Here is a 24574-nt window from a genome sequence, read left to right on the forward strand (position 1 = left end):
AACCGCGGCTCGTGTTTTTCCTCGGAAACAAATTTATTTCAAGTTACTTTCGCACCCATTTCCGCACCATGACCGACGTGATCGCGAGCCAGGCTTCGCCGGAACCGGAGGACGCCGGCGGCGACAACCCTTCCGCACCGACGCTGTCGGGCCCGATCGTCGGCATCATCTACCCTCCGCCGGAGGTTCGAAGTAAGTTTGACGTTTGGAATCGTTCCGTTCGTGGCTTACTTTGGGTTTGTTTTGCTTGCAGATATCGTGGACAAGACGGCTAGTTTTGTGGCGCGGAACGGGCCCGAGTTTGAGAGCCGCATCCGGCAGAACGAGTTGGGCAATCCGAAGTTTAACTTTTTGAGCGCGGGGGATCCGTACCATGCGTACTACCAGCACAAGGTGCGGGAGATTCGGGAGGGGCGGAACGACGTTAGTACGGCGGTGGTGCCGAGCGGGATTCAGCAGCTGAAGAGTGCGGCCAGTGCGGCGGCCCAGCTGAAGCAGCAGGAGCTGTTGAAGGCGGTGCGGGAGGAGCAGTTTGTGCCGAAGGACGCGCCGGCGGAGTTTGAGTTTATTGCGGATCCGCCGTCGATTTCGGCGCTCGATTTGGACATTGTGAAGCTGACGGCGCAGTTTGTGGCGCGGAACGGGCGGTTGTTTTTGACGAATTTGATGAACCGGGAGCAGCGGAACTATCAGTTTGATTTTTTGAGGCCGCAGCACTCGCTGTTTCAGTACTTTACCAAGTTGTTGGAGCAGTACACGAAGATTCTGGTGCCGCCGAAGGATCTGATGAACAAGCTGAAGATTGAGAGTACGTCGGGCAGGAGCAGCATGAACGTGGTGCTGGAGCAGGTCAAGTACCGGGCGAATTGGAACAAGCACCAGGAGATGCAGCGGCGTCGCGAGGAGGAGAAGGTCGAGCGGGAGCGGGTCGCGTACGCCCAGATTGATTGGCACGACTTTGTCGTGGTTGAGGTGGTTGATTATCAGCCGTACGAGTCGGGTAATTTCCCGCCGCCAACGACTCCGGACGAGGTTGGGGCGCGCGTTCTGATGGAGGAACGGCTGAACGAGGAAGATCACGACATTGAGATGCAGATCGAGAGTGACGATGAGGAAAGTGACGACGATCGCCCGAGCGGAAACGTCAAGCTGTCCAAGATGGAGAACCGTATTGGGCAGGGCTCGCGACGGGACAACAACCAAGTTCAGGACATGGACGAATCGTCATCGTCGAGCGATGACGACGAATCGGAGCGACCTGGCCGTGGCAAGGCGGTTCCGCCGGCTCCGTTGCCTCCGCCGATCGCGCCGCCAACGCACGACAAGGTCATCGTCAAGAAGTACGATCCCAAGCAGGCCCAGAAGATCCAGAAACCCCCAGCTCCAGTCGGGGACGATTATCTTATTTCGCCCATCACCGGCGAGAAGATTCCGGCCTCGAAGGTGTCGGAGCATATGCGCATCGGTCTGCTGGATCCACGCTGGGTCGAGCAACGCGACAAACACATCGAAAAGGTCGCCCAGGAGAACGTCTACGCGCCGGGTGCCGCCATCGAGGCTAGCTTGAAGCAGCTCGCCGAACGTCGTACCGATATCTTCGGCGTTGGTGACGAAGAAGCCGCCATCGGTAAGAAATTGGGCGAGGAGGAAACCAAAAAGGACGATCGCGTCACCTGGGACGGGCACACGTCCAGCGTGGAAGCGGCCACTCGTGCCGCACGCGCCAACATCACGCTGGAAGCGCAGATCCATCAAATCCACAAGAGCAAGGGACTCATCACGGACGAAGAGAAGGAAAAGATCGGCCCAAAACCCATCCCCGGAACTGTGGCACTCGCCCCACCAAAACCACCCTCCCAACAATCCCAACAACACCAACAATCCTCCCAACAACACGCTCCACCACCCCCAAAACCCATCCAACACCAGCAACCCCAACAGCACCACCAACAACCCCCCGTCCCGATGATGATGCAAATGGGCATGGGAATGGGCCCGCCCCCGATGATGCCACCCCCGTTCAACGTCGGCTTCGGCGTCCCCCCGATGCCACCCCACCCATCAATGGCCCAAAACCCGAACCACCCGGACCAACAACAACAACCACCGTCCAACATCGATCTGGACGCCGAACCGCCGAACAAAAAGTCCCGCGAGGATCACCTCATCGAGGAGTCCGTCTTTATGCAGCGCCACAAGGGCCCCGTCACGATCCAGGTGCAGTGCCCCAACCTCACCGAGAAGAGCGAGTGGAAGCTCAGCGGACAGACCATCTCGATGCAGCTGCAGCTGACGGACAGCGTAACGGTGATGAAGGGCAAACTGCAGGCGGAAACGGGCATGCCACCGGCGAAGCAGAAGATCTTCTACGAGGTACGTTTTGTTGGTTGTTGGCTAATCGATGCACTTTTATTTTTCAAGCTTGGGGTTTGGAGCGGTCTAACGGTTGGAAGCTCGGAACGTGGAACTGCATGTCTCTCAATCTTTTGTACTAGTCCGGAATGTGGAACTGCAAGTCTCTCAAAAACTTCAGATTGTCAAAACAAAAGAGGAAATTCAGGACGGATAAATCGGCATCAGACCAGGCGATGTAAAAAGGACAACGATTGGAATCTCGGTACTTGGAACGTTCGAACTCCACACAGATCCAGCACGTGCTGGTCTTCTTTCCCGGGAGCTGAACATGCATGTGGCCGCCATCCGAGAATTCAGGGTGGTGGACCCCATCACCCCAACACTTCTTTCAAGTACCACATCTACTACAGTGGCAGCGAAAGGGCGATGTACGGAGTCGGTTTCGTAGTGGAAGGTGGTCAATGACCGGTGCTGCGTGTTGAGAATAAAGGAGCAAACGTGTGCTGGTTAGGGGTACGTGCCTATACTGTGACCGATACAGTGAGTTGCGAAGAGTCGAGAAACGAACCAACCGCCGAAAAGAACGAAAGTACGTCGAAAGGGTACTGCCGAAGCGCAAGCATCGAAGGGTTTATGCGACTGTCAACGGTGTAAGAAAACAAGCGACGAGGATGATGGATTAGCTGTAGACCCGCCTGCGTTGGAGGACGTGGCTAAAGCCTTAAATTAGCTCAAGAACGGGAAATCTGCCGGAAAGGACGGACTTCCGGTCGAACCTTTCAAGCACGGGAGCGCACGGATGATCGAGATTCTGCACCAAATCGTCCAGCGCATTTGGTGTGACCGACCGATTGGTTAGACGGACTCATCACACCAACCTACAAGAAGGGGCAGACTCGATTGTGCCAACTATCGAGGCATCACAATCTTCAACTCAATGTACAAAGTAATCTTTCAAATTCTGTGGAGCAAGCTGAGAACGATGACTTCAAGGCGGCGTACGATTCAGCCAAAAGGAAACGAACTTTGGGAGATTATGCGAGAACACGGCTTTACGGCGAAGCTTATTAGACTGATTCGTGCAAGCTGAAGAACAACAGAGTTGCCGGAAAGGATCGGTCAACTTATCAACGCGGCCTACAAAATCCTCTCCCACATCCTCTGCCGTCAGCTGTCACCCCATGCAAGAAGGTTCGTGGGGCCCTACCAAGCGGGTTTTACTGGAGCAAGCGCTACCACTCACCAATTTTTTTTTATCTCCGACAAATTCTCGAGAAATAAGAGTATACTACAGTCGACCTCGAGCAGCTATGGCAGATTATGCACGAGAACGGGTTCCCAGATAAACCGGCTCGGCTGATCAAGGCTACCTTGGATCGTGTGATGTGTCACGTGCGTGTTTCTGGGGAAATAGCGGAACCCTTTGGATCACGCCGAGGGCTGCGGCATAATGTGCGCTATTCAACGTCGCCCTTGAGGGAATTATTCGAAAGGCGAGCATCGAAACGAGTGGCACGATTATGAACAAGTCTTACCAGCTGCTTGTTTTTGCAAATAACATCGACATTGTGGCAAGAAACCTAGAGGCGGTGAAGGACGTCTACACCCGACTGAAGGTACAAGCAAGGCGTGTAGGACTTGGCATAAATACGACAGTACATGAGAGGAAGGGGTTCGAAGGATGTCGGCTCCCCAAGTCTCAACCCTCTAACTGTGGGTGGTGACGAGTTGGAGGAGGTGAGCGAGTTCATGTACTTGGGATCGCTGGTAATCGCCGACAACGACACCAGCAAAGAGATCCGGACTCGTATTTTTGCTGGGAAACCCTCTCATCGGATCGAGTGCAACGCCGCACGAAGCTGACGATGTACAAAACACTGATTAGACCGGTAGTTCTCTATGGCCACGAGACCTGAACGATGCGGCATGACGGCGAACGTGTCCTTAGAGTTTTCGAACGGAAGGTGCTAGAAGGATCTACGGTGGAGTGCACGTGTCTGACGGAGTGTGGTGAAGACTTATGAACCACGAACTGCACGCGTTTCTTGAAGAACCGACCATCGCCACCCAGGCAAAGATCGGGAGGCTCAGGTGGGCAGGCCATGTCGCCCGAATGGACGAGAGCCAGCCTGTCAGACTGCTTTTTGACCGCGCCGAACCAGCTGGCGGAGCAGGCAGGAGAGCAGGGAAACTGCGCACAAGGTTGGGAGATCATGTGAATGGTGATATCCGGAAAATCTGTAACCATGGAAATTGGAGAGTAGCCGCCCAAGACCGAGAAAGATGGAAGCGTCTTCTTGCTACAGCACGCGTACCTGGTGCGCTTTGCTGATTGGTTGGTATGTGTATAAGTATGTGTCGAGCTCGATGGAGCTTAATCAAACGTGCGAAAAGCTAAAGAGACATTTGAGCGAGTCCAACGCCACTCCCTCCAAAGCTTTTAAAACATCAACAGATGAAATAACGTCCCTTCGCATGCTGTGCAAATGTTAGTATTTAGAACAGGACGACGAGAAATTCAGTCACATAAATTGAGTCTCAATTTTGCATCCGTCCGCATACGCTAGTTTGTAAACAACGTTTAAATTTGCACCGTTCTTCTTTGCAGGGCATGTTCTTCAAGGACAGCAACACCGTTGCCTATTACAACCTGCTGAGCGGAGCAACCGTGCATCTGCAGCTGAAGGAACGTGGTGGCCGCAAGAAGTAAAAGGTAAATCCCATTTTCCAAACTTATTTTCCTTCACAATTCAAGCAAAAAAATGTTTAGGTGTATCGAAAGCATTTTATTACACAATTCTATCGTATCAAAAATATAACATGTCTAACAATTAATAAAAACACAACTAGCGGAGTATAAGTCCTCGTCAAGAAGTTGTTTGTTACGAATAAAAGAAAGCCCGTAGTATTTAATGCTAAACCTGTCTGTATAGAGACAAAAAATAAAGAATATAAACTGGAATGTTCGTTGCAAGTCTACCCCCTTCCGTAAGCCTCAATCCTGGTGCTCCTTCAAGTATCCCACCATCTGGCTGTGCCGCTCGAGCATCCCGTCGTAGATGTCGCTGCTGTCCTGGGCCGGATCGCAAACCCGCGTCACGCTGTGCTCCGGCAGCAGCTGCGTTACGTAATCGTAGTACGACCGCTGCAGGCCGCGCGACTTCTCCAGCACGTACTTGGCGCGGTAGGCCGCTCCAACGAGAGCTGCTTCAGTGGTTTGTTGGATGTAGACCGGGGCGTTGAACACGTCCGAGCAGACCTGCAGGATCGACCGGTTGGCGGAGGCGCCTCCGGTGGCCAAGATCCGGGTGTTTTCCCCAAACGAGAAGCCCATTTCCGTGGCGAACGCCTTCCGGGTCAACATTTGACCCTCGACCAGGGCTCGGATTTCGGTTTGGGGCGCGCTGTACTTGAGCACTCCCCGCGCGGACTCGGACGACTCCAGGCTGGACGTTTTGTTCCAGCGAAGCGAGCCCTTGACGGGCGGGATGATCTCCTTGGAGATAAAGTGCAGGGCCATGTTGCCGAAGTTGCCACGCGGAGTTGAGTCGAGCAGTTCGCTGAAGTTTTCCCAGTTGTCGTTGGCTTCGGCCCGCTTGAAGATGTCCCGCACGAGGGAACCGTTCCGGAAGCAGAGCAACCCCATGAAACCATCCTCCGTCGGATGAACGAGAACGTGACCTTCCTGGAGATTCGGCGGTTCGTTGAGTTTCATCATGAGCGTGTCGCTGGTTCCCAGCGATAACGCAAGCCAGTCCTGACCAATGGTCATTCCCGCCAGCGCGGACAGATTGTCTCCAGTGAAAGCGACCACCTTACAACCCGTGTTGAAGTTGTACCGCTGAACGAAGAACTGCCCGATCGATCCAATCACCGAGTCCGCCCGCACCGGAGTTCCCAACTTGGCGTCCAAATTCGGAGCACAAGCCGTCAAACAAACATCGGACCACGCCCGCTGTCGAATGTCCAGCAGGTTCATCCCCGACCCATCGGAAAAGTCAATCGGAGCAACATCCCCCAAAAAGATCGAAGCCAAGAAGCTGCTCACCAGCGAAATCCGCTCCGTATTCCGGTACACATCCGGCCGCTGCTGGAACACCTTCCGAATCTGTGGCCCCGTAAACCGCTCGTAACATTTCGACCCAGTAATCTCCACCATCTTGTCCCGACCCCCAACCGCTTCCTCCATCTGCTCGCACTGCTCCCCCGTCGTCCCATCCATCCAGATCGGCGTCCGGTGCACCGTAAACGCCGAATCGTCAATCTGCGTGTGCAGGAACTTGTCCGCGTCCAGATTCCGCAACGTGTGGAGTCCACTGCGTGACCAGTACAGCGAACCGTGCTGCTGGGCCGACCCGCTAACCGCCATCACCGTACTCAAATCCCCGCCCTGAACCACCAACCGATCCAGCACCATGTCCAGCGCCTTCACCCACATCACCGGCTGGACGTAGAACCTGGAAATTCGAAATCATGTTAAACTCAAAATATCGCAGAAGGAACCACCAGTCTTACTCATTCTTGGCGGCGCCGGCGTTGACACCGCCGCTGGTGCGGAACTCTGGCAGGTCGGAGTCGAACTTGACCTCGGCGTGGGCCACATTCTCCAGCCGGGTGTTGAGCAGTACGGCTTTTAGCTGGAATGACAAGCAACGGTTTAGTTTGATGCGATGAATGATCGCTGCGGTTGATGTAGGAAGGTGGGGCTGGCCACTAAGAATCGTGTTTAAAAAACGTTAAAATTTTGTATAACTTTTAAGGAATTACTGTAAAAATCAAGTCTCTAGGTCCAAATCGCCATGATTTAATTATATTAGGAATTCAAAATTTGATCGTACAATTTTCCAATGGAATTATTGAATTATCAGGAGAGCTGAGTTCATGAGGAGATCTAAAAAATATTTTCAAAAATGTCCCTATAGATTTTAATACCGTATACCGTTAGAATCGTTAGAATGCAAAAAACGGTTTAAAAAATATAAAAATGTCTTCTAAAAAAATAAAAATTGGAAGAATTCAGATAAAATTGGTATTTATGCCTTTTGTACTATAATGTACTGTACTATAAAGTCCAGACTTACTAAAAAAATTAAATGCAGAGAAATTTCCTACCATTTTCTCTATGACACTTCTGGACTCACAAACAAAAAAAAAAATCGATTAAAATGACTTTTTCTAACTGTCTCCTAATTAGCCTGTAACTTTCAACTGATGATGTTCGGAATTTTTTGTGGAATTTTTTGATCTTTTTCGCCGATTTTCAAATTGTCCATTTCTTATTTACTTTAGCTTTTAAAATTTATTTAAACACATTTTCTATAATCTTTAATAATCATATTTCTGGATCATGTTTTTGGACCATCGTGCGTCTTTCAAAATTTCATTAAAAAATTTCAGAATTAAAACAGAAACGTAATTTGAGAATTCAACTTTTAGTGATAACAATTTAAATTAAAAAAATCGGATTTTTTTATCCGTGTACCCAGGGTTGTAAAAATATCACACTTTCAACTCTCAGCGACTACAACTATCCCGCCAAAAATCTCATCTCCCAACTTTTTTTTTTCTTTCCATCACCAGATTCTCAGCATCAAGAATTCTCGGTTTCTATCTCTATTCTCATGTTGTATCTCATGCCCACATTTATAATCATTAAATTTTCCCCTCAACAGAGCGTAGCCAAAAAAATAAAAATAAAAAAATGACAATGCAGTTTAACGGGATCGATTTCCGACCCATCCTTGCGGCGGTTTGCTGAGAAAACAAAATAATCTTCGGCGAGTGTTTGTGCACGTTCAAAAGAGAATGAGTGATTGAAAGAGAATGCTCTTGCTGGCAATCACGGAATGAAAGAAGAGACTTGAACTGAAACATGTTTTTTTTCAATTGCGTTTAAAGAAATTGTTGCGTTGGAAATTATTATTTTGAATTCCGAGGTGACTTTGATAGTGATAGTTTATTTTTTTGTTAAATTGGGTACAAAAGCCTTATGTCAATTTAAATGTACAACGGTAAAAACACGATTAAAAATTATTTCTGATCACTTTTTTTTTGATTTTAAGGCAACAAGTATATATATTGGCAAGACAACATTTTTTTCGATGGATCAACTATGGTCCCCTTGGAACGAGCTGTCAAGTAGGAGCTTTTCTGTCAAGAAGGACCGTGAGGTTAATTTTTCAAAAATGATTTGAAAATCCATTTTAGACTCTTTGTGGTTGTACTAAGGGTCATTGTACTCAGAAAAATAAGCTTTATTGAGGTTTTGCAGCGCCTGTGTTTCAAATGTAGGTGGCGCCAAAATGAGGTTACTTGCCAAAAATCGTATTCCTTTCTGATGGATTGAAGAACAAAATCGCTTATTTCTCATGATTCCCTGCATCAATCTTAATGAAACTGGTTGCAAAAGACGAGAATTTTTTTATGTACATCAAGTTTTGTGCGCGCAATAATTTGTTAACTTTTTCTTTATAAAAAACATGTTTTGGAACACGAAAAATTGAGTTTCCCCGTATATATCAATGAAATAAACAGTTATATAGTTGATAACAGATGTGTTAACGTATATTCAACCATTTTGATTGATTTTTTACAGACTTTCTTGCCAAATAGTTAAAATTACTATCTTTTACTAAATTTACAGTTTTCTCATAGAAAAATCAAACAAATATTGCAAAGTTGTACATCGAATTGTTGGAAATAATTTTTCTCATCCGAATCCGGTATAAGTTTTAAAAAAATGTTGATTATAAAGGAAAAAACACAAAGTGTACCCACACAGAAAAAAATATTTCTGTAAATTTACATTATTTATCATGTACCAAAAGGTATCATGATAAATGATGTATATTTACATAAGGTTCATTGGAAATTTACATTAGATTCATTGGAAATTTACATTAGTTTTGAAAATTTACATTAGTTTTGGAATTTACATTGGTTTTGAAATTTACATTAGTTCAAACCAACTAATTCTGATTGGCCAACGGGAATGAGAAGCTCGACTTGGATTGCAGTAGGAAAAGGGTGTGGCCTATGTTCTATTTTAAAATGAGTGAAGCGGGCAGCAAAAGGAAATAATGATTTTAAAAAGTTGTTTCACAGGTAGGGGACGCTTTCTCGTCGACAGCCAAGTGGAATAACGCTGGACTGGAATCGAACGAACGACGGGTAGAATGTTCGGTGTTACTGCTGCTACCCGCTGCCGACTGAGCTATCTTCGTATTTTATAAACGAGCGGCTAAAGCATCAACTTGTTCAGGGCGAGGCTCAGGCAGTGGGCCAGCGAAGTATGAGAGCGATAGAAAGAGAACCAAATATTACTATTTTTAGTTCGGGTAGTTTTGAAGTCAACGTTTGGCAGAAATACATTGGATATATGATTTACATTAAATAGGAATTTACAGGAAGCCGAACACGGGTAGAAATTCATCAGATTTGAGTTTCCATGCTCAACGTTTCCATTAGATTCATGATTTACATTAGATTTAGATTTACATTGGAGTAATTTCCATGACTTTTTATTCTTTACATCATATTTCAACATTACATTGAGTGAGTTTACATAAGAAACAGTAATTACGTGCTGTGTAAATTTACATTTTTTTTTTCTGTGCAGTTGACTTGGAATGACCCACATATGAATTTGAGGTAAAATTGTTAAAAAAATTTGCCTGAAATTCGTTGAAATCAGTTTTTTTTAAATTATCGATTCATATTGCATTTTAAACTTAATACGAAGCACGAATCGATTTTTTTTAACATTTTATATCAAATTTGTTCTGCTGAAAATGCCTACAAATTTGGATTTTTTTATGAATTATGTTTCAAATACATATAATATTTATTATTTACAAATTTATGTCATCTTCTTTTAAAGGAAAATTGTCCAAAGAATCCGAAAATGCATTCCGTTTTCTGATTCAACTTCATGTTAATGGAGAAAATAATGACCCTTTGAGAATATTAAAATAACACTAGTCATCTATCTTTTAAAGTTATGATTAACTAACTTTTTCAACTTTTCAAAACTTTTGATAAATTTTTCTACAAGAACTCTACCACGGTCAGTATGATTCCATACGTATTTAATTTGTACTCTTCCTTTTGCGGAAAAATCTCAAATTTATCAAAGTCACCCCGGTTTACGGTGCCCATATTGTGTGATCAGCCCGCAAAATTGTATGGAGACTTGACGCAAAAAACTAATAATGAAAGATTGCTTCTGTTACTTAGGAAATGCATGGACAAAGTTTCATCCAAATAAAAACATACAAAGAAAAGTCTATTTGCGAAATCAAACTCTGAAGAGAGCGAGCCATCACACATGACGAAATCCAGTCTGCAACCCGCCAAGGGTACCATCTCCATGCGAATGCGAAATGGAAAAAGTGCCACTGTGCTGGTAAAAATAAGCTTAATCGTTATGGACCTCTCTTTTGTGACAGAAAGTATCTTGCATGACAGGTCGTTCCAAGGGAAGCACAGTGGATCCATGGTAAAATGTTGTCTTGTAAAATTGTTTTTATTTTTTCATTGAAATATACAAAAAATATTAAAAATGATTTAAAGCGTGTTTTGTTCACGTTTGTTATGTTTTTTAAATCATAAATAACAGTTTTTGAATTATGTTCTATTTTCAAATATAAAAAAGTCTTGTTATCCCATTATATGCCTTCAATCAAGAACGAACAATAAAGTACTTAACACATCACACACGCAATTAACTACCCATGACATCATACTTTCACACACTGCAGTCACCTTCATCGTGTAACGAGAGTCCACACTTGTCAAGCAGAACACCCGCCTACTACCATTTATTGATCCAACAGGTCGATTCGCGATTAAAAGCTCAAAAATTCCGACAGATGGCGCAAAGCATCGAAGAATGAAGATTCAGATTTTCGCTGTTCGGTTACATAGGAATGCAAACTTAAAATTGAATTTACAGCTTATAGAACAACTTTTGAGAAAAAATTCAAGTAGTATGATTGTTAACTCTTTGCCCTCTATAAAGTAAAGCAATAAAAAAAATTAAAAAAAAAATAATTTTGAAAAAATAAAATTGTTTAAAATGATAGAGCATCAAAAGTTAACAAAGTATCAGCTCGAATTTTTGCTCAAAAGTTGTTTTGAACGCTGGAATTTAACAAAACAGAATTCGCATACATAACCTCAAACGGCGGAAATTTCAATCGACATTCTTCGCTCTGTTCTGCTACTCAACACTAGGTGTCGCATGTCGTTTGGCTCTTGAACGGCAATCGGGGTAAAGAAATTTGCCTTCCCTGGAGGGGTTCGGCCGAGAAGTCGTTTGTTTTGCATTTTGCATTAATTTACTTCCTCTGCCACCTTCAAAAGCGGAATACAATGGGAAACGTTGATGGTATACAGGTAGATTCCTAATGAGAACGGTTTGAAGAGGTTTCGGTAGCAGAAAGAGTTCATGCTTCCCATTGTGTTGGAGTTCGCAAACTCTGGTTGAGAATCTCTTCGTGACGATAGTTTATTGCGGCAGCAATTTAGAAATGTGTTTTAAATTTTGAAGCCGCTACGTTTCACCGGCTTTGGTTTTATTAACATATTATACAAGATTCTGCCGTTGAACGGCATCAATTGCCACTCCTATGAGCCTGGCAATTCCCGGTGATAAGAACCTCGGTTTATAAACAAAGCAGATTACGGCACAGCAAGCCGTGAGATAACACAAATGTTAAATTAAAGTCAAACCGGGTGAAGTGAACACGTAAACAGAAATTTCACTGCAAATTTCTTTGCAAGTGACGTCGGAGGGCGCTTTACCTTTTGGGTACTTAGGTCTAATCCCAGATATGTCTCGTTTTCGGACTGCATGGCGATTGGCTGGAAGAATAGTTTGCAGAGCTTCTGTTTCGGATAACTCAAAATCACAGACACCGGTTTCCTGCTTAAGAAGTTGAAAATTTTCTAGCGTTTTCGGATAAGGCAATAAATCACAACAAAAACAACAACAACTTTAGCTTAACTGTTAAGATGACCGGCTATGTACTTTTGGTAAGCAAGTAACGGGGCTGACGACGGGGCTGTGACTTGGGACCACGCCACTTTGAGGGTCGAGGGTCCAGGCGCCTGGAGTGTTATGGAGTGCCGCCGACGAACTGGGCAACAACGCGATGCTCGCTGGTGAGCAGAAGAACTTGTACTGACATTTCTTGTGCCGTGCGCTTGTGTTGCGGGTTTGTTTTGGCTGGAACGCGCCCTTTAGGCGGCCGGTGTTTTGGGTTTTGCATGATTTCTAACAAATAAAATTAGTTGTTAATACATATAATAATATTAAGAATAATATTAATTTAATGTTTTTATTGTGTTATGCAGATTTTGAATGACAATTAATTGTTTACCTTTTCTATTTCAGGTATTCCCTCGGAGGTTTGACAAGGTTTGTTGGAGAACTTTGAACTGTTTAGGTTTTTATTAAATTTAATTTTCTCTTCACAGAACTTATCCAGAAATCAACGTCGAAAGTTGCGGAACCAGTGTGAAGCCTTTACAAGAACTCATTACAGCAACCTCAAAAGTTATGGAACTCAGAAAAGAGTGTGGACCTAACCTAACAAGAACTCATTGCATAACTGCACAACACATATCCAGAATTTGAAGTCAATTTTTTGGAACCAGTTTGAAGCCTTTACAAGAACTCGTTGCAGCAACCTCAAAAGTTATGGAACTCAAAAGCAAGTGTGAACCTAACCTAACAAGAACTCATTGCATGACTGCACAACACAAATCCAGAAATCAACGTCAAAAGTTGTGGAATTAGTGTGAAGCCTTCACAAGAATTCATTACAGCAACCTCAAAAGTTATGGAACTCAAAAGCAAGTGTTAACCTAACAAGAACTCATTGCATGACTGCACAACACAGATCCAAAAATCAACGTCAAAAGTTGTGAAGCATTTACAAGAACTCATTGCAGCATTTTCAAAAGTTATGGAACTCAAAAGCAAGTGTGAACCTAACCTAACAAGAACTCATTGCATGACTGCACAACACAGATCCAGAAATCAACGTCAAAAGTTGTGGAATTAGTGTGAAGCCTTCACAAGAATTCATTGCAGCAACCTCAAAAGTTATGGAACTCAAAAGCAAGTGTTAACATAACCTAACAAGAACTCATTGCATGACTGCACAACACAGATCCAAAAATCAACGTCAAAAGTTGTGAAGCATTTACAAGAACTTATTGCAGCAATTTCAAAAGTTATGGAACTCAGAATCGAATGTGGACCTAACCTAACAAAAACTCATTGCATGGCTGCAAAACACAGATACAGAATTCAGCGTAAAAATGAACCAGTGTGAATGTGGACCTAACCTAACAAGAACTATTGCATGACTGCACAACACAGATCCAGAGTTCAGCGTCAAAATGAACCAGTGTGAAGCCTTTACAAAACTCATTGCAACGACCTCAAAAGTTATGGAACTCAGAAGCAAGTGTAAATCTAACCTAACAAGAACCCATTGCATGACTGCACAACACAGATCCAGAAAGAATCGTCAAAAGTTGTGGAACCAGTGTGAAGCCATTACAAAGAACTCATTGCAGTAACCTTAAAAGTTGAAAGTGTGACCTAACCTAACAAGAACTCATTGAATGACTGCACAACACAGATCCAGAATTCAGCGTCAAAATGAACCAGTGTGAAGCCTTTATAAGAACTTATTTCAACGACCTCAAAAATTATGGAACTCAGAAACGAGTGTGAACCTAACCTAACAAGAACTCATTGCATGACTGCACAACACAGATCCAGAAATCAACGTCAAAAGTTGTGGAACTCAGAAGCGGTTGTGAACCTAACCTAACAAGAACTCATTGCACTACTGCACAACACAGATTCAGAAATCTACTAGGTACTGAAAGTCGACGTCGGTGCTAGGGAAACTTTATTCATTCTCTCCAGATTCATTCTTTTGGTCCCCAGTCAGCCCGTACCGCGGATCCAGCTCCAGGTTCACGTACGGCCCGTAAATCGACAGAAAGGAAACGATGGCGTTCTGACTGTCGGGCAGCGTCCGCAGCACGTTGGCCGTCTGGCACGGGTGCAGCGCCAGGAAGGGCTTGAACAGCGCCGGATGCTCCATCTGCGTGAGCATCTGCCGCAACTGTTCGCGGCTTTCGCCGGCCAGTTCCGTAAAGCCGGACCACGCTTCCTCTAGTCGTACGAGGGTTCCGTCTGTAAGATTAGGGCGTGTTAGATTCGGTTAGGATTTGTACCTTGAGTCGTTTATTACTCGACTTGAACACGTTAAAGTACAGCACCGGCACCTGGTAGCTGATGCTGTACACCACGTGGTACTCGAACCGGTACAGGTCCGTCGTAACGGTGTCAACCTGCGCCGCAGACGGATCTTCGTCTAGTTCAACTTCTTCGAATTCTGCGAAATCATCGTCGACGTCGGTCGTTCCGGTTAGTCGCGTCAGCTGCTGTTGCACCGACTTTCGTAGGTATGAGGGCCAGGTGGGGGATTGAACCAGCTCCCAGCTGTCCTGGTATTTGTTGGACAGCTCCAGGAACTGTTTCGCCGCGGTGGCGAAGGTCGCCTGCGTTAGCGTGCCGTCGGTCATCGTTGTTTGTTTACTTTTCTCGGTTGCGGGAGTGCCGGTTTGACAGCTGTTGTTGTGTTTTGATAGGAAGTCTGTGCAGGTCGTGTTAGGAGTGCTGCAAGTTTTTAGTAGTTTGCAGAGATTGGGATTTTTTGTAAATGGCGTTTGATAGGTTGACTTATAATGCTTGTAGAGGGGTAAATTCGAGTTTTTATTTTTATTTTAGGTAAATGTCGAATAATTGTTAGTAACAAAACAACAGTAGTGCGTATTCTAAGACAGGTTTGTTAAGGGACCTCTACGATTTAGTTTCAATAGTTCTGTATACTTAACCAAAATTGCTGCATTAGGAACTTGTTGACGTTTCGCGTTGCTTCAAGGGACAAGTCGCTTCTCCGGTTTCTCTCGCTCTCCTTATTTGGTAGGTTTTCCTCTCTCTTGGTCGATTTTTTGCGTCATCGAGCTACCAGAACAAGTTAGAATGGGTGTTTATAAAACATTTTTGTTAGAATAATCATTTTTGAATTAAGTTTAGCTTTTAAGGTAATTTCAAGCATGTTTTAAGGATAGTTTTTATTAGGAATTCAGTCGTTGATGTTTCTTTCTCAGTGATTTCTCCAAGTAGATTAATCCATCGATTAGAACCCACCTCGAGTAAACACCCGTCCTCTCTTGGCATAGTTTGTATTCGAGAAGATGAAAATAATTTACATACAAGATTTTTCGGTCGGTTCGCCAGGAAAAAGTTGAAAAGTCCTCCCAAAGTGCGGTCGCGTTCGGTTGAAAAGTGCGTCAAAATGATCGCCGGACTGGGCGGAAGTGCCACCAACTGGAGATCACCGCGCCCGGTCGGATGCTGAACGGGAATCGCTGTCTGGTTAGAATTCCAGCCAACAAACAAAAAAAAAAGTGGACCCCGAAACCCCTTGGCGGAGAAAAAGTGCGTGTGTGCGCGCGCCCTTCTCGGAGAGGCTCCGGTCTGGAGTGAGTGTGTGTGTTGTGCCAGCTTAAAGTCATATACACAGATATAGTGCTAGAATATCCACCGCTCCGGGTAGTGCACTTGCTTCCGAAAGGGGTTGGCCGGAAGCTGAGATTTCCGTTTTTCTTTTGCAGAAAAGGTCACACGGTCGTCCGCAGATTTATTGCACGGGAATAAAGCTCTCAAAAGTCCAAGTCTTGTGAGAGTGTGAGTTTTGGGCAGGAAGCTTGGCTGGCGGCTTCTTCCCCGGGGGCCCCTCAACGAGTTACGAGTCAGAGTCAGCGGGGGTGTGCGATGCCCAGATGTGAAGCAATGAATGGCGAACGACATGTGTAAGAGAGTTGTATGTGATTCCTAGGAAAGAGTGCTGAGAGTTTCCTCAACGGAAGTGATAGTGAAGAAGTCTGTACCAAAAGTGAGAAAAAAAAAAAGAAAAATTCAAAGTTCTACTACATCCAGGAACGGATAAACCTATGTAGCTAGAACGAATACCGCCATCAGAATCAGCAATCACCAGTTTCAACACCGGATATAAAACCGATCATCATGGCCACACCAAAGGGCGAGCGGTCCAGCGCTCCGGCGTCGACGGGACCAGGCGGAACCACCCCCAGCAGCACCAACCTAAATGGTGAGTGATTTACAATCCTCTATCTCAAGAGCGCCCCCTACTCGTTGTTTGGTAATCTCTACAGGCAAATCATCAGCTGCTACATAGATGCGGGTCGCGTCCACTTGAGAGAATGTTCTAAAGTTCGGCTGTGCTGAAATTATGCTGCTGAAACGCTGAGTTTTATGTTGATGGGTCAGTGTTGGGCAAACAAGCTTATCGCGCGTTGAGATATGTTTTTAGTTATGATGCGTTAGACAGCGATGAGTTCTGGGGTTACGGATTTTGGTGATTTAGTTTTCAACTCACACATCAATTTTTTTCGCTTGAATTCAGTAAAGTTTTACTGAATTTTCATCAAATTCATTTTTAATAAACGATTCAGTAATTGAGATTTTACTGAATTCTCAGTTAGCTGACATTTGCCACATTGACTGATAGTTTAATGTAATTTCAGTAAAATGGTATCCAAATAAAATGAAATTTCAGCAAAAGAAACGTCAAATTATTTTGACAGACCCTTTGCTGAGGATTCAGCAATCGCTGCTATTATTTCAGTAATCAAAATTTGATTTTGCGTGCCATAAAAAGTGTTTCCAGTAGAGGAGATGGGGGTAAGACGGCCACCCTAAGGGAGAAGTCTAATAAAATTTACACAACAGATTATTTTGATCTCAAATTACGTACATATTGTTCTACTACTAGTCCATTATAGAAATGACATAAATTAGTTGGTCTAAAAACCAATTTTCAATACTTTTCAGCAATTTTAAAAAAATAATTGAAATCGTATATATATGAAATACGCGGGGTAAGACGGCCACCCATGTGGGGTAAGACGGCCAGTGCTATAAATTAACTTAATAACTTTGCTAAATCCACCCAAACACCTACATGGTTGGTTCAACAGACTTCTCTGAACATCATAACTATTTTGGTTGAAAAAAATCAGGTTTCAAATGTGAAGAAAAATGCTGTTTAAAAAATTTCATATTTTGGCTCAGTGAATTTCATATTATTGAGACCACATTTTATGAAAAACTATGATTTTTTACTACAAAACAAACACAATTTGATACAAAAAAAAAAATAGTTAGTGTATTTCGATTAGAATAAGCAAATCAAAATTATGTAAACAATATTAAATAAGCGATTTTTATGAAAAGTTTGATAGGATTTCATACTATTCAATGAGTTTTGCTATATCACAGTAAAGAATGTTGTCGAAACGGTAGTTAACAGCATTTTGATTAAATTTTGATAGTTTTATTGAAAATGCTTTTCCTTTATCTACAAATATGTCTTAATAGTCAAAAACCGTCAAAAATATAACCTATATCAAATAAAATCTACAAATTACGGGTGGCCGTCTTACCCCCGGAGGAGGTGGCCGTCTTGCCCCCAAATAAATTATTTTTTTAAACATTTTTTGTAAACAGTTCATCGCATTTTTTGAACTTTTTCGAGAGACATAATCTAGAGAAAACTTCAATTTAACGTGAAAAAATATTTGAAGACAGGAAAACATATTGTTATTTAACAAAAATGCCTAAGTTGTAATTCATCAAAATTACATCCAGTTTCAAGCTCAAAAATTATTTGTTTATTTTGAGCTATTTTTATACTATTTCAAACAATATTTCTGGCAAAGGTGACTCCATATGCATTATTTAGCATGAGGAACAGTATTGCTGAACATTTTAGTAATATTCATTAGTATACTTATTAAAACAGTGGGGTGGCCGTCTTACCCCGCCTGGCCGTCTTACCCCCAGCTCCCCTACTGTTATTTATACATTTATTTCATCAATCTACACATTTGAAGAGAATCTTCTCTCAGCAGCATCCAAACAATATGTCAAAAGTACCGAAGTTCTGGATGGGGTGCGCCACCTCAGTCAATCCCCTGCTGCAGCAGTTGTCCCCTTGAGCTGTGATATTAGAATAAGTTATGCATCCTTTCCTCTAACTATCCCACATCTTATCAGCTATTTCGAAGGTTATTTTGCATTTTTTCCGTCTCTGTCCAATTAGTTCTCCTTAGTACCAGTAAACTCTCTCCCCGTTTCGAACAAATCAGCTGTTGAAAGGTAGTCCATATCTTCGCTCAGGATAGGAACTGCACCAATGTAATTGTTAAGCAACCTAATTCAATGAAATGAATCGCAATCAGTTATTCATTTTACTGAAATGGCAATACAAAATTTGCTGTGCAGAAATGGCATAGATGTTTAATATTTAATATTTTAACATTTAATATTTTTATTTGATTTTGCACTGTGTGTATGCGAAAAAAACACATTTTTGGTAATCGTTAGGGTTAGTGAAATTTCACGATTTCGCGGACAGCGTGAAATCCGCGAAATTTGTCTTTTTCCGCGGAATCCCGTGAAATGTTATGTTTGTATGAAACTGTAACGATTTTTCTCAAAATATTTATCAAACTCAAAAAAGAATAAAAATAATCTTAAGAACTACTGTAGAATTAAGTGAGTGAATACCCTTGTTCAATTACTAATATAGGATTAGTGTATTGAGATTTATCAATTTCGTCATTTTTTTTTTAAATAACATTATAATAAATATTACAATCATAAAGACTATTTGGGTAAATTTTATTAGTTTTAAATTGAAAAACTTGAACCATTTGAAGAATTGTTCGGTTTATTGAAAAACTTACTTAATTCAGTATTTTTTTGATCCGTTGTAGTAAAAACTTTACTACTATGTATTTTACTTGAAAGGTATAATTTTAAAAGAAATTAAACGAATAAAGCTTCGTTTTATTCAAAATAAAATAAAGAGTATTTTTTAACTTTGAAATAGCCTTTTAAAAATATTGCATATTTTTTCTGAGTCCGGTTAAGTTTTAACGATATTTGATTAGGCTGGTACAAATATTTTTAAAAGTTTTTGTCACCCCCCCCCCTTCAAAATTGGCCCGAAAAATCAGGGGGCAAAAAAAAATTTTTACAATAAACTTCAAAATTTTAATGAAAATTCAAGTGCAACCAGCTGAAATCAAATTATAATACATTCTTCTGCGTTTTAAATCATTTTTAGCATGTTTAGGTTTATTAAAAAATCTTAAGATTTTTTGAAAATTTTCGATGCAAAATCTTTTTTTTCGATACAATTTTTGTTTTTGTCAGATCTTAGATTTTTTGAAAACTAATGATTGTAAAACAACTGAACAAGTGTAAAATGCATTTTAAAACACATTTTTCATTTAAATGTGTAGACTATGGCTTGTTATTTAAATTTTTATATTTTTTTATTTTTTTGCCCCCCCCCCTTGACCTCGGCCAGGGCCGAGGGACAAAAACTTTTTTAAATATTTGCATCGGCCTTGGGTGGATGATTTCCGTGAAAGTTAAGTCTATTATTTTTTTTTTATAAAAATTTCGATCTCCTATAAAAATTTCGATTTTTGCCTATTGATTTTAAATTCAGTTTTTGAAAAGAGAGATGTAAACCTAATTGTCGCAGAAAATTCAAACTATTTTACTAATTTTGGCTGAATTTTGCGTGAAATTTGGTGATTTAAAATTGAGGTCCCCGTGAAATTGGCAATTTTTGAGTGTGAAAAATCACTAAGCCTAGTAATCGTGTTAAACTAACATTTTGAAATGTCAAAAATGAGTTTATTCAGCTCTCTGAAAAAAAAATCAGGAATCTATAATTTAGAAATTATTTTATTAAAAAAAGCGTAAAATTTCGCTAAAGTTTCATTTTAGAAAAAATTGTAAATCGAAACATCAGTTTCCGAGATATCGCTAGTTGAAACAACCAGCAGTTCGATTTACAAAGCCTTACATTGAAATTGTAGGACATTTTCTCAGTTTTTCGAAAATATTTTATAAAGTATTTTAAAATTGCAAAAAAAAGATCGAAAAAATATCTTAAAATGGCTAATTTGAAAACCCAACAAATTTAAATTAGCATCTAGAAAAACTTTTTGAATTTTGATTGACAATATTTTTTACACAATTTTTCCAAAAAATCATATCTCTGGTTCAAGGATTTTTCAATTTCTAAAACTCTAAAGTAAAAGATATAACTCACAATCACATAAAAAAAAAAAGTTCAAGATGGTATGTCAGAGACATAACCGAAAGACATAGGACCAAACAATTTGAATGTGTTTTTGGATTGCTAGTGAAATCTGAAATAAGATTATTTTATTTTGTTTCATAGATTTGTCGGCAAAATTGTCATAAATGTTCTCCCAAGGTGAACCTTCTATGAGGGCACCGGCCACTCCAGGTTGTGGCCACTACGGTCGAAATGTCAATTTTCATGTTCAGTATCAAAAACCATGAATTTTGATATCCATATTGCCACAACTCGTATGGTTCTGTTAAAGACCTCCGGGCCCCGGGGAAACCTGCTTTGAGATCACCGGTCACTCCAGGTTGTGGCCACTACTGTCGGAATGTCAATTTTCATGTACAGTATCAAAAACCATGAATTTTGATACCAATATGCCACAACTCGTATGGTTCTGTAAAAAGTCCTCCGGGCCCCGGGGGAACCTGCTTTAAGGGCACCGGCCACTCCAGGTTGTGGCCACTACTGTCGAAATGGCCATTATTATGTTCAGTATAAAAAACCATGAATTTTGATACCCATAGTGCCACAACTCGTATGTTTCTGTAAATGTCCCCCCAGGCCCCGGGGGAACCTTCTTTGAGGGCACCGGCCACTCCAGGTTGTGGCCACTACTGTCAAAATGGCCATTATTATGTTCAGTATCAAAAACCATGAATTTTGATACCCATAGTGCCACAACTCGTATGTTTCTGTAAATGTCCCCCCAGGCCCCGGGGGAACCTTCTTTGAGGGCACCGGCCACTCCAGGTTGTGGCCACTACTGTCAAAATGGCCATTATTATGTTCAGTATCAAAAACCATGAATTTTGATACCCATATTGCCACAACTCGTATGTTTCTGTAAATGTCCCCCCAGGCCCCGGGGGAACCTTCTTTGAGGGCACCGGCCACTCCAGGTTGTGGCCACTACTGACGAAATGGCCATTATTATGTTCAGTATAAAAAACCATGAATTTTGATACCCATATTGCCACAACTCGTATGTTTCTGTAAATGTCCCCCCAGGCCCCGGGGGAACCTTCTTTGAGGGCACCGGCCACTCCAGGTTGTGGCCACTACTGACGAAATGGCCATTATTATGTTCAGTATAAAAAACCATGAATTTTGATACCCATATTGCCACAACTCGTATGTTTCTGTAAATGTCCCCCCAGGCCCCGGGGGAACCTTCTTTGAGGGCACCGGCCACTCCAGGTTGTGGCCACTACTGTCAAAATGGCCATTATTATGTTCAGTATCAAAAACCATGAATTTTGATACCCATAGTGCCACAACTCGTATGTTTCTGTAAATGTCCCCCCAGGCCCCGGGGGAACCTTCTTTGAGGCCACCGGCCACTCCTGGTTTTGGCCACCACTGTCGAATTGGCCATTTTTCATGAAAACCGCCGCATCATAGCGACTTCCACGCCTCCGCTTCGCTCGAATTTCCTCCTTCTGCTGCCGGTGGTTCTTCCTTCTGGTTGCTGGTCCTCTTCTATTGGCCGCTGCTGCTGCTGCTCCGCGCCGGCCCGACGTGCACAGTTCGAGTCCTCGTTCCAAAGTGACTTGCTTTTGCGAAATTTTCTGCTTAAATAGCGGCACAGCCGGAGAACGGCACAAAAGGGGCGCGGTCTCGAATGCATACGCTCGCTCTGATTGGTCATCTGTCCGATTTGTACTGAAAAATTACTCATTTTGATTGCATGTTTTAAGTGCTTTAACTATGTTTAGTCAGACTATCTATGTAGTTAAACAATAGCTGAAGTCTTCCTCTTTCGATTGGTGGTCCAACCATCTGGATTGATTCACAGGGAAACAAGATATAAGCGTTCAAAATGTCCCCTTTTTTAACGCTTAAAAGTGACGCTTTGGATCGAATTTCTGAACTGGCCCCCCAATATAGTAAGTAAAGACATAGTCCTATGTCAATAAACATTTTTTTTAGAAATTAAACTTTCAGTGACGTCATATAAAAACAATGGGAAATTTATTTGTCCGTATAACTTTTTTTTCTGAAAAGTTCTAGTCAAAACCTGCAACTTTACAGAAGACACCAAGACACCTTTTCCTCGAAAATAATATTTCAATCTCTTAAAAAAATAAGTCAATGCAAAGTATTTTTTCAGAATTTTTCCGACAATGGCGATGGCCAATGTCGAAGTGTTAACAAAGAGTCTATCCTGCTCACGACATTTGATTTTTACATTAGAAATGAGCAGCAGCACTTTACATTGGCCCATTTACATTGTTTTGATAGAAATATATTTTTTTTTCATAAAATCGGCAACACGGCCACATAAATTTTGACCGCCTTTTCATAGCACGAAAAAAGTATTTTTCATTTTCATCGGTATCTAAAATAAACTTAATAAATGTATTCTTACGGTGTATTTTTGGATATTAAGACCATTTACTACCTAAAAAATAGTTTATAATAAGACAATTTAAGTGCTTTAAATTAAAAAAATAATCAAATAGTCGAAAATTATAAAAAAATATTTTGAAAAAGAAAATCATTAAATTTTAGAGTTTAAGAATTTTATAATTTAAGAATTTCAGAATTTTGGAGTATGACAATATGACAGCTTATACAGTCCAGACTCGATTATCCGAAGTTTCGATTATTCGAAGTTTCGTTTATTCCAAGTTTGATTATCCGAAGATTTGTATGCGACTTAATCAAATCTTGTACAAACAAATGTTTTGGAGTTTTTTTTTTATTTTCTTGCTTTTAACGCCTAATTCGAGATCTGCATCCACGTTTTAGCCAAATAGTTGATTGTTTTTTTGAATTACAAACTGCATTTTCTCAAAATTTGCATAGTTTATGGGCTCAACAATCATATGTAAGAAACAAAAATGTGATTCGATTATGTAAAGTGATTTTTTTCCAAGGCCTTTGGATAATCGAGTCTGGACTGTATAAAAAAAAACTTAGCTAAAGAAACATTGAAGTGTGATTTTTTTTAAAATGAAATTTATGCTGCAACCCTAAAAAGCAGGGCTGTGGAGTCGGAGTCGGAGCCGGAGTCGGTGGAGTCGGGTCTTTTTGGGAAGCCTGGAGTCGGAGTCAGAGTCGGAGTCGTCAAAACTCGAACGGCTGGAGTCGGAGTCGGAGCCGGAGTCGGCTAAATTTCATGAGCTGGAGTCGGAGTCGGAGTCGGAGCCGGAGATTTCTGATAACCCGGAGTCGGAGTCGGAGCCGGAGTTATCTTAAATTCAAGAAAAATATGTTTTTTTTTATTGTTCAGTATTTCCTGTATAACAGCTTAATTTACAAAACAACTTATATTTTTAATTGATTCATCAGATGCCATTATGTATTTGAAGCTTTTTATTGTGATTGAAAAGCTCTAATTGGGTTATTACACTATAATCACTAAATGATAACCTTTTATCCAAGTATGTAGTATCATAACTCAAAAAATAATAAAAAAAATATTGGTTATGTAGTCAGACTACATTTATGTGCCCTTTCAACTCAAATTTGACCAAATTTCATCCAGTTATTTCTGAAAAAAGTACACACAAAGTCATCTTTTACCCCGATAGCGAATGTCTTAGAGGTTTTTTGTTAAATAATTTTTTAGGAAAAAATTACGAGGTACATAAAAAGATTATAAATAGTAATCACTGTTTTTGCAGATCGAAAAAGAGTCACTGACAGTTTAACTTTTGTAACAAATAATCAACAATAATAACAATCTCTTACTTGAAACTCAACATGCGCATTTTATTTATGACTGAGTACAAGAAATCAAAGTGTTGCATTTAAAATAATTGAAACTAACAAAAAATGTCAACAGAAGTTGCAAAAAAATTGAAATAATCATTGATTGTTGATGTTGATGTTGTTTTTAAGTAAACTATTTTGATATCGTTGCAAATTATCGTTGAACAAATCTCAAGAATTCAGTACAAAAATGAACTAATAAAAAATGT

General features: G+C 41.6%; 4 protein-coding genes across 6 annotated transcripts in view; 2 read left to right on the plus strand and 2 right to left on the minus strand.

Annotated features, from left to right (window-relative positions):
• LOC120413325 (splicing factor 3A subunit 1) lies at positions 1–5215 on the plus strand. Of its 2 annotated transcripts, XM_039574099.2 has the most exons (4): positions 1–192; positions 254–2373; positions 4964–5068; positions 5126–5215. In XM_039574099.2, the coding sequence occupies exons 1-3, from the start codon at positions 69–71 to the stop codon at positions 5063–5065; spliced, it is 2346 nt and encodes a 781-aa protein (XP_039430033.1). In that variant the 5' UTR covers positions 1–68; the 3' UTR covers positions 5066–5068; positions 5126–5215. The 2 variants fall into 2 exon arrangements, with proteins under 2 accessions (XP_039430033.1, XP_039430032.1); XM_039574098.2 differs by having other exon boundaries at positions 4964–5215.
• Positions 5121–12487, minus strand: LOC120413326 (xylulose kinase). Its single transcript, XM_039574100.2, has 4 exons — positions 12363–12487; positions 12160–12280; positions 6871–6992; positions 5121–6812 (listed from the first exon to the last, which is right to left on the minus strand). Exons 2-4 carry the CDS (start codon positions 12208–12210, stop codon positions 5351–5353), a joined length of 1635 nt encoding a protein of 544 aa, XP_039430034.1. The 5' UTR covers positions 12211–12280; positions 12363–12487; the 3' UTR covers positions 5121–5350.
• Positions 12488–14268: 1781 nt separating this feature from the next.
• LOC120413345 (ubiquitin-like-conjugating enzyme ATG10) lies at positions 14269–15000 on the minus strand. Its single transcript, XM_039574123.2, has 2 exons — positions 14634–15000; positions 14269–14575 (listed from the first exon to the last, which is right to left on the minus strand). The coding sequence occupies exons 1-2, from the start codon at positions 14965–14967 to the stop codon at positions 14286–14288; spliced, it is 624 nt and encodes a 207-aa protein (XP_039430057.1). The 5' UTR covers positions 14968–15000; the 3' UTR covers positions 14269–14285.
• Positions 15001–15635: 635 nt separating this feature from the next.
• Positions 15636–24574, plus strand: part of LOC120413322 (guanine nucleotide-releasing factor 2) — a 116837-nt gene continuing 107898 nt past the window's right edge. The window contains exons 1-2 of one of the 2 annotated variants that reach the window (XM_039574093.2): positions 15636–16000; positions 16063–16559. In XM_039574093.2, coding sequence (XP_039430027.1) covers positions 16475–16559 — 85 coding nt within the window. In that variant the 5' untranslated portion in view covers positions 15636–16000; positions 16063–16474. The remainder of the gene's footprint in view (positions 16001–16062; positions 16560–24574) is intronic. The other variant, XM_052711629.1, reaches the window with a different exon arrangement.

This window comes from Culex pipiens, chromosome 1, assembly GCF_016801865.2.
Source record: "Culex pipiens pallens isolate TS chromosome 1, TS_CPP_V2, whole genome shotgun sequence".
Taxonomy (NCBI): Eukaryota; Metazoa; Arthropoda; class Insecta; order Diptera; family Culicidae; genus Culex; species Culex pipiens.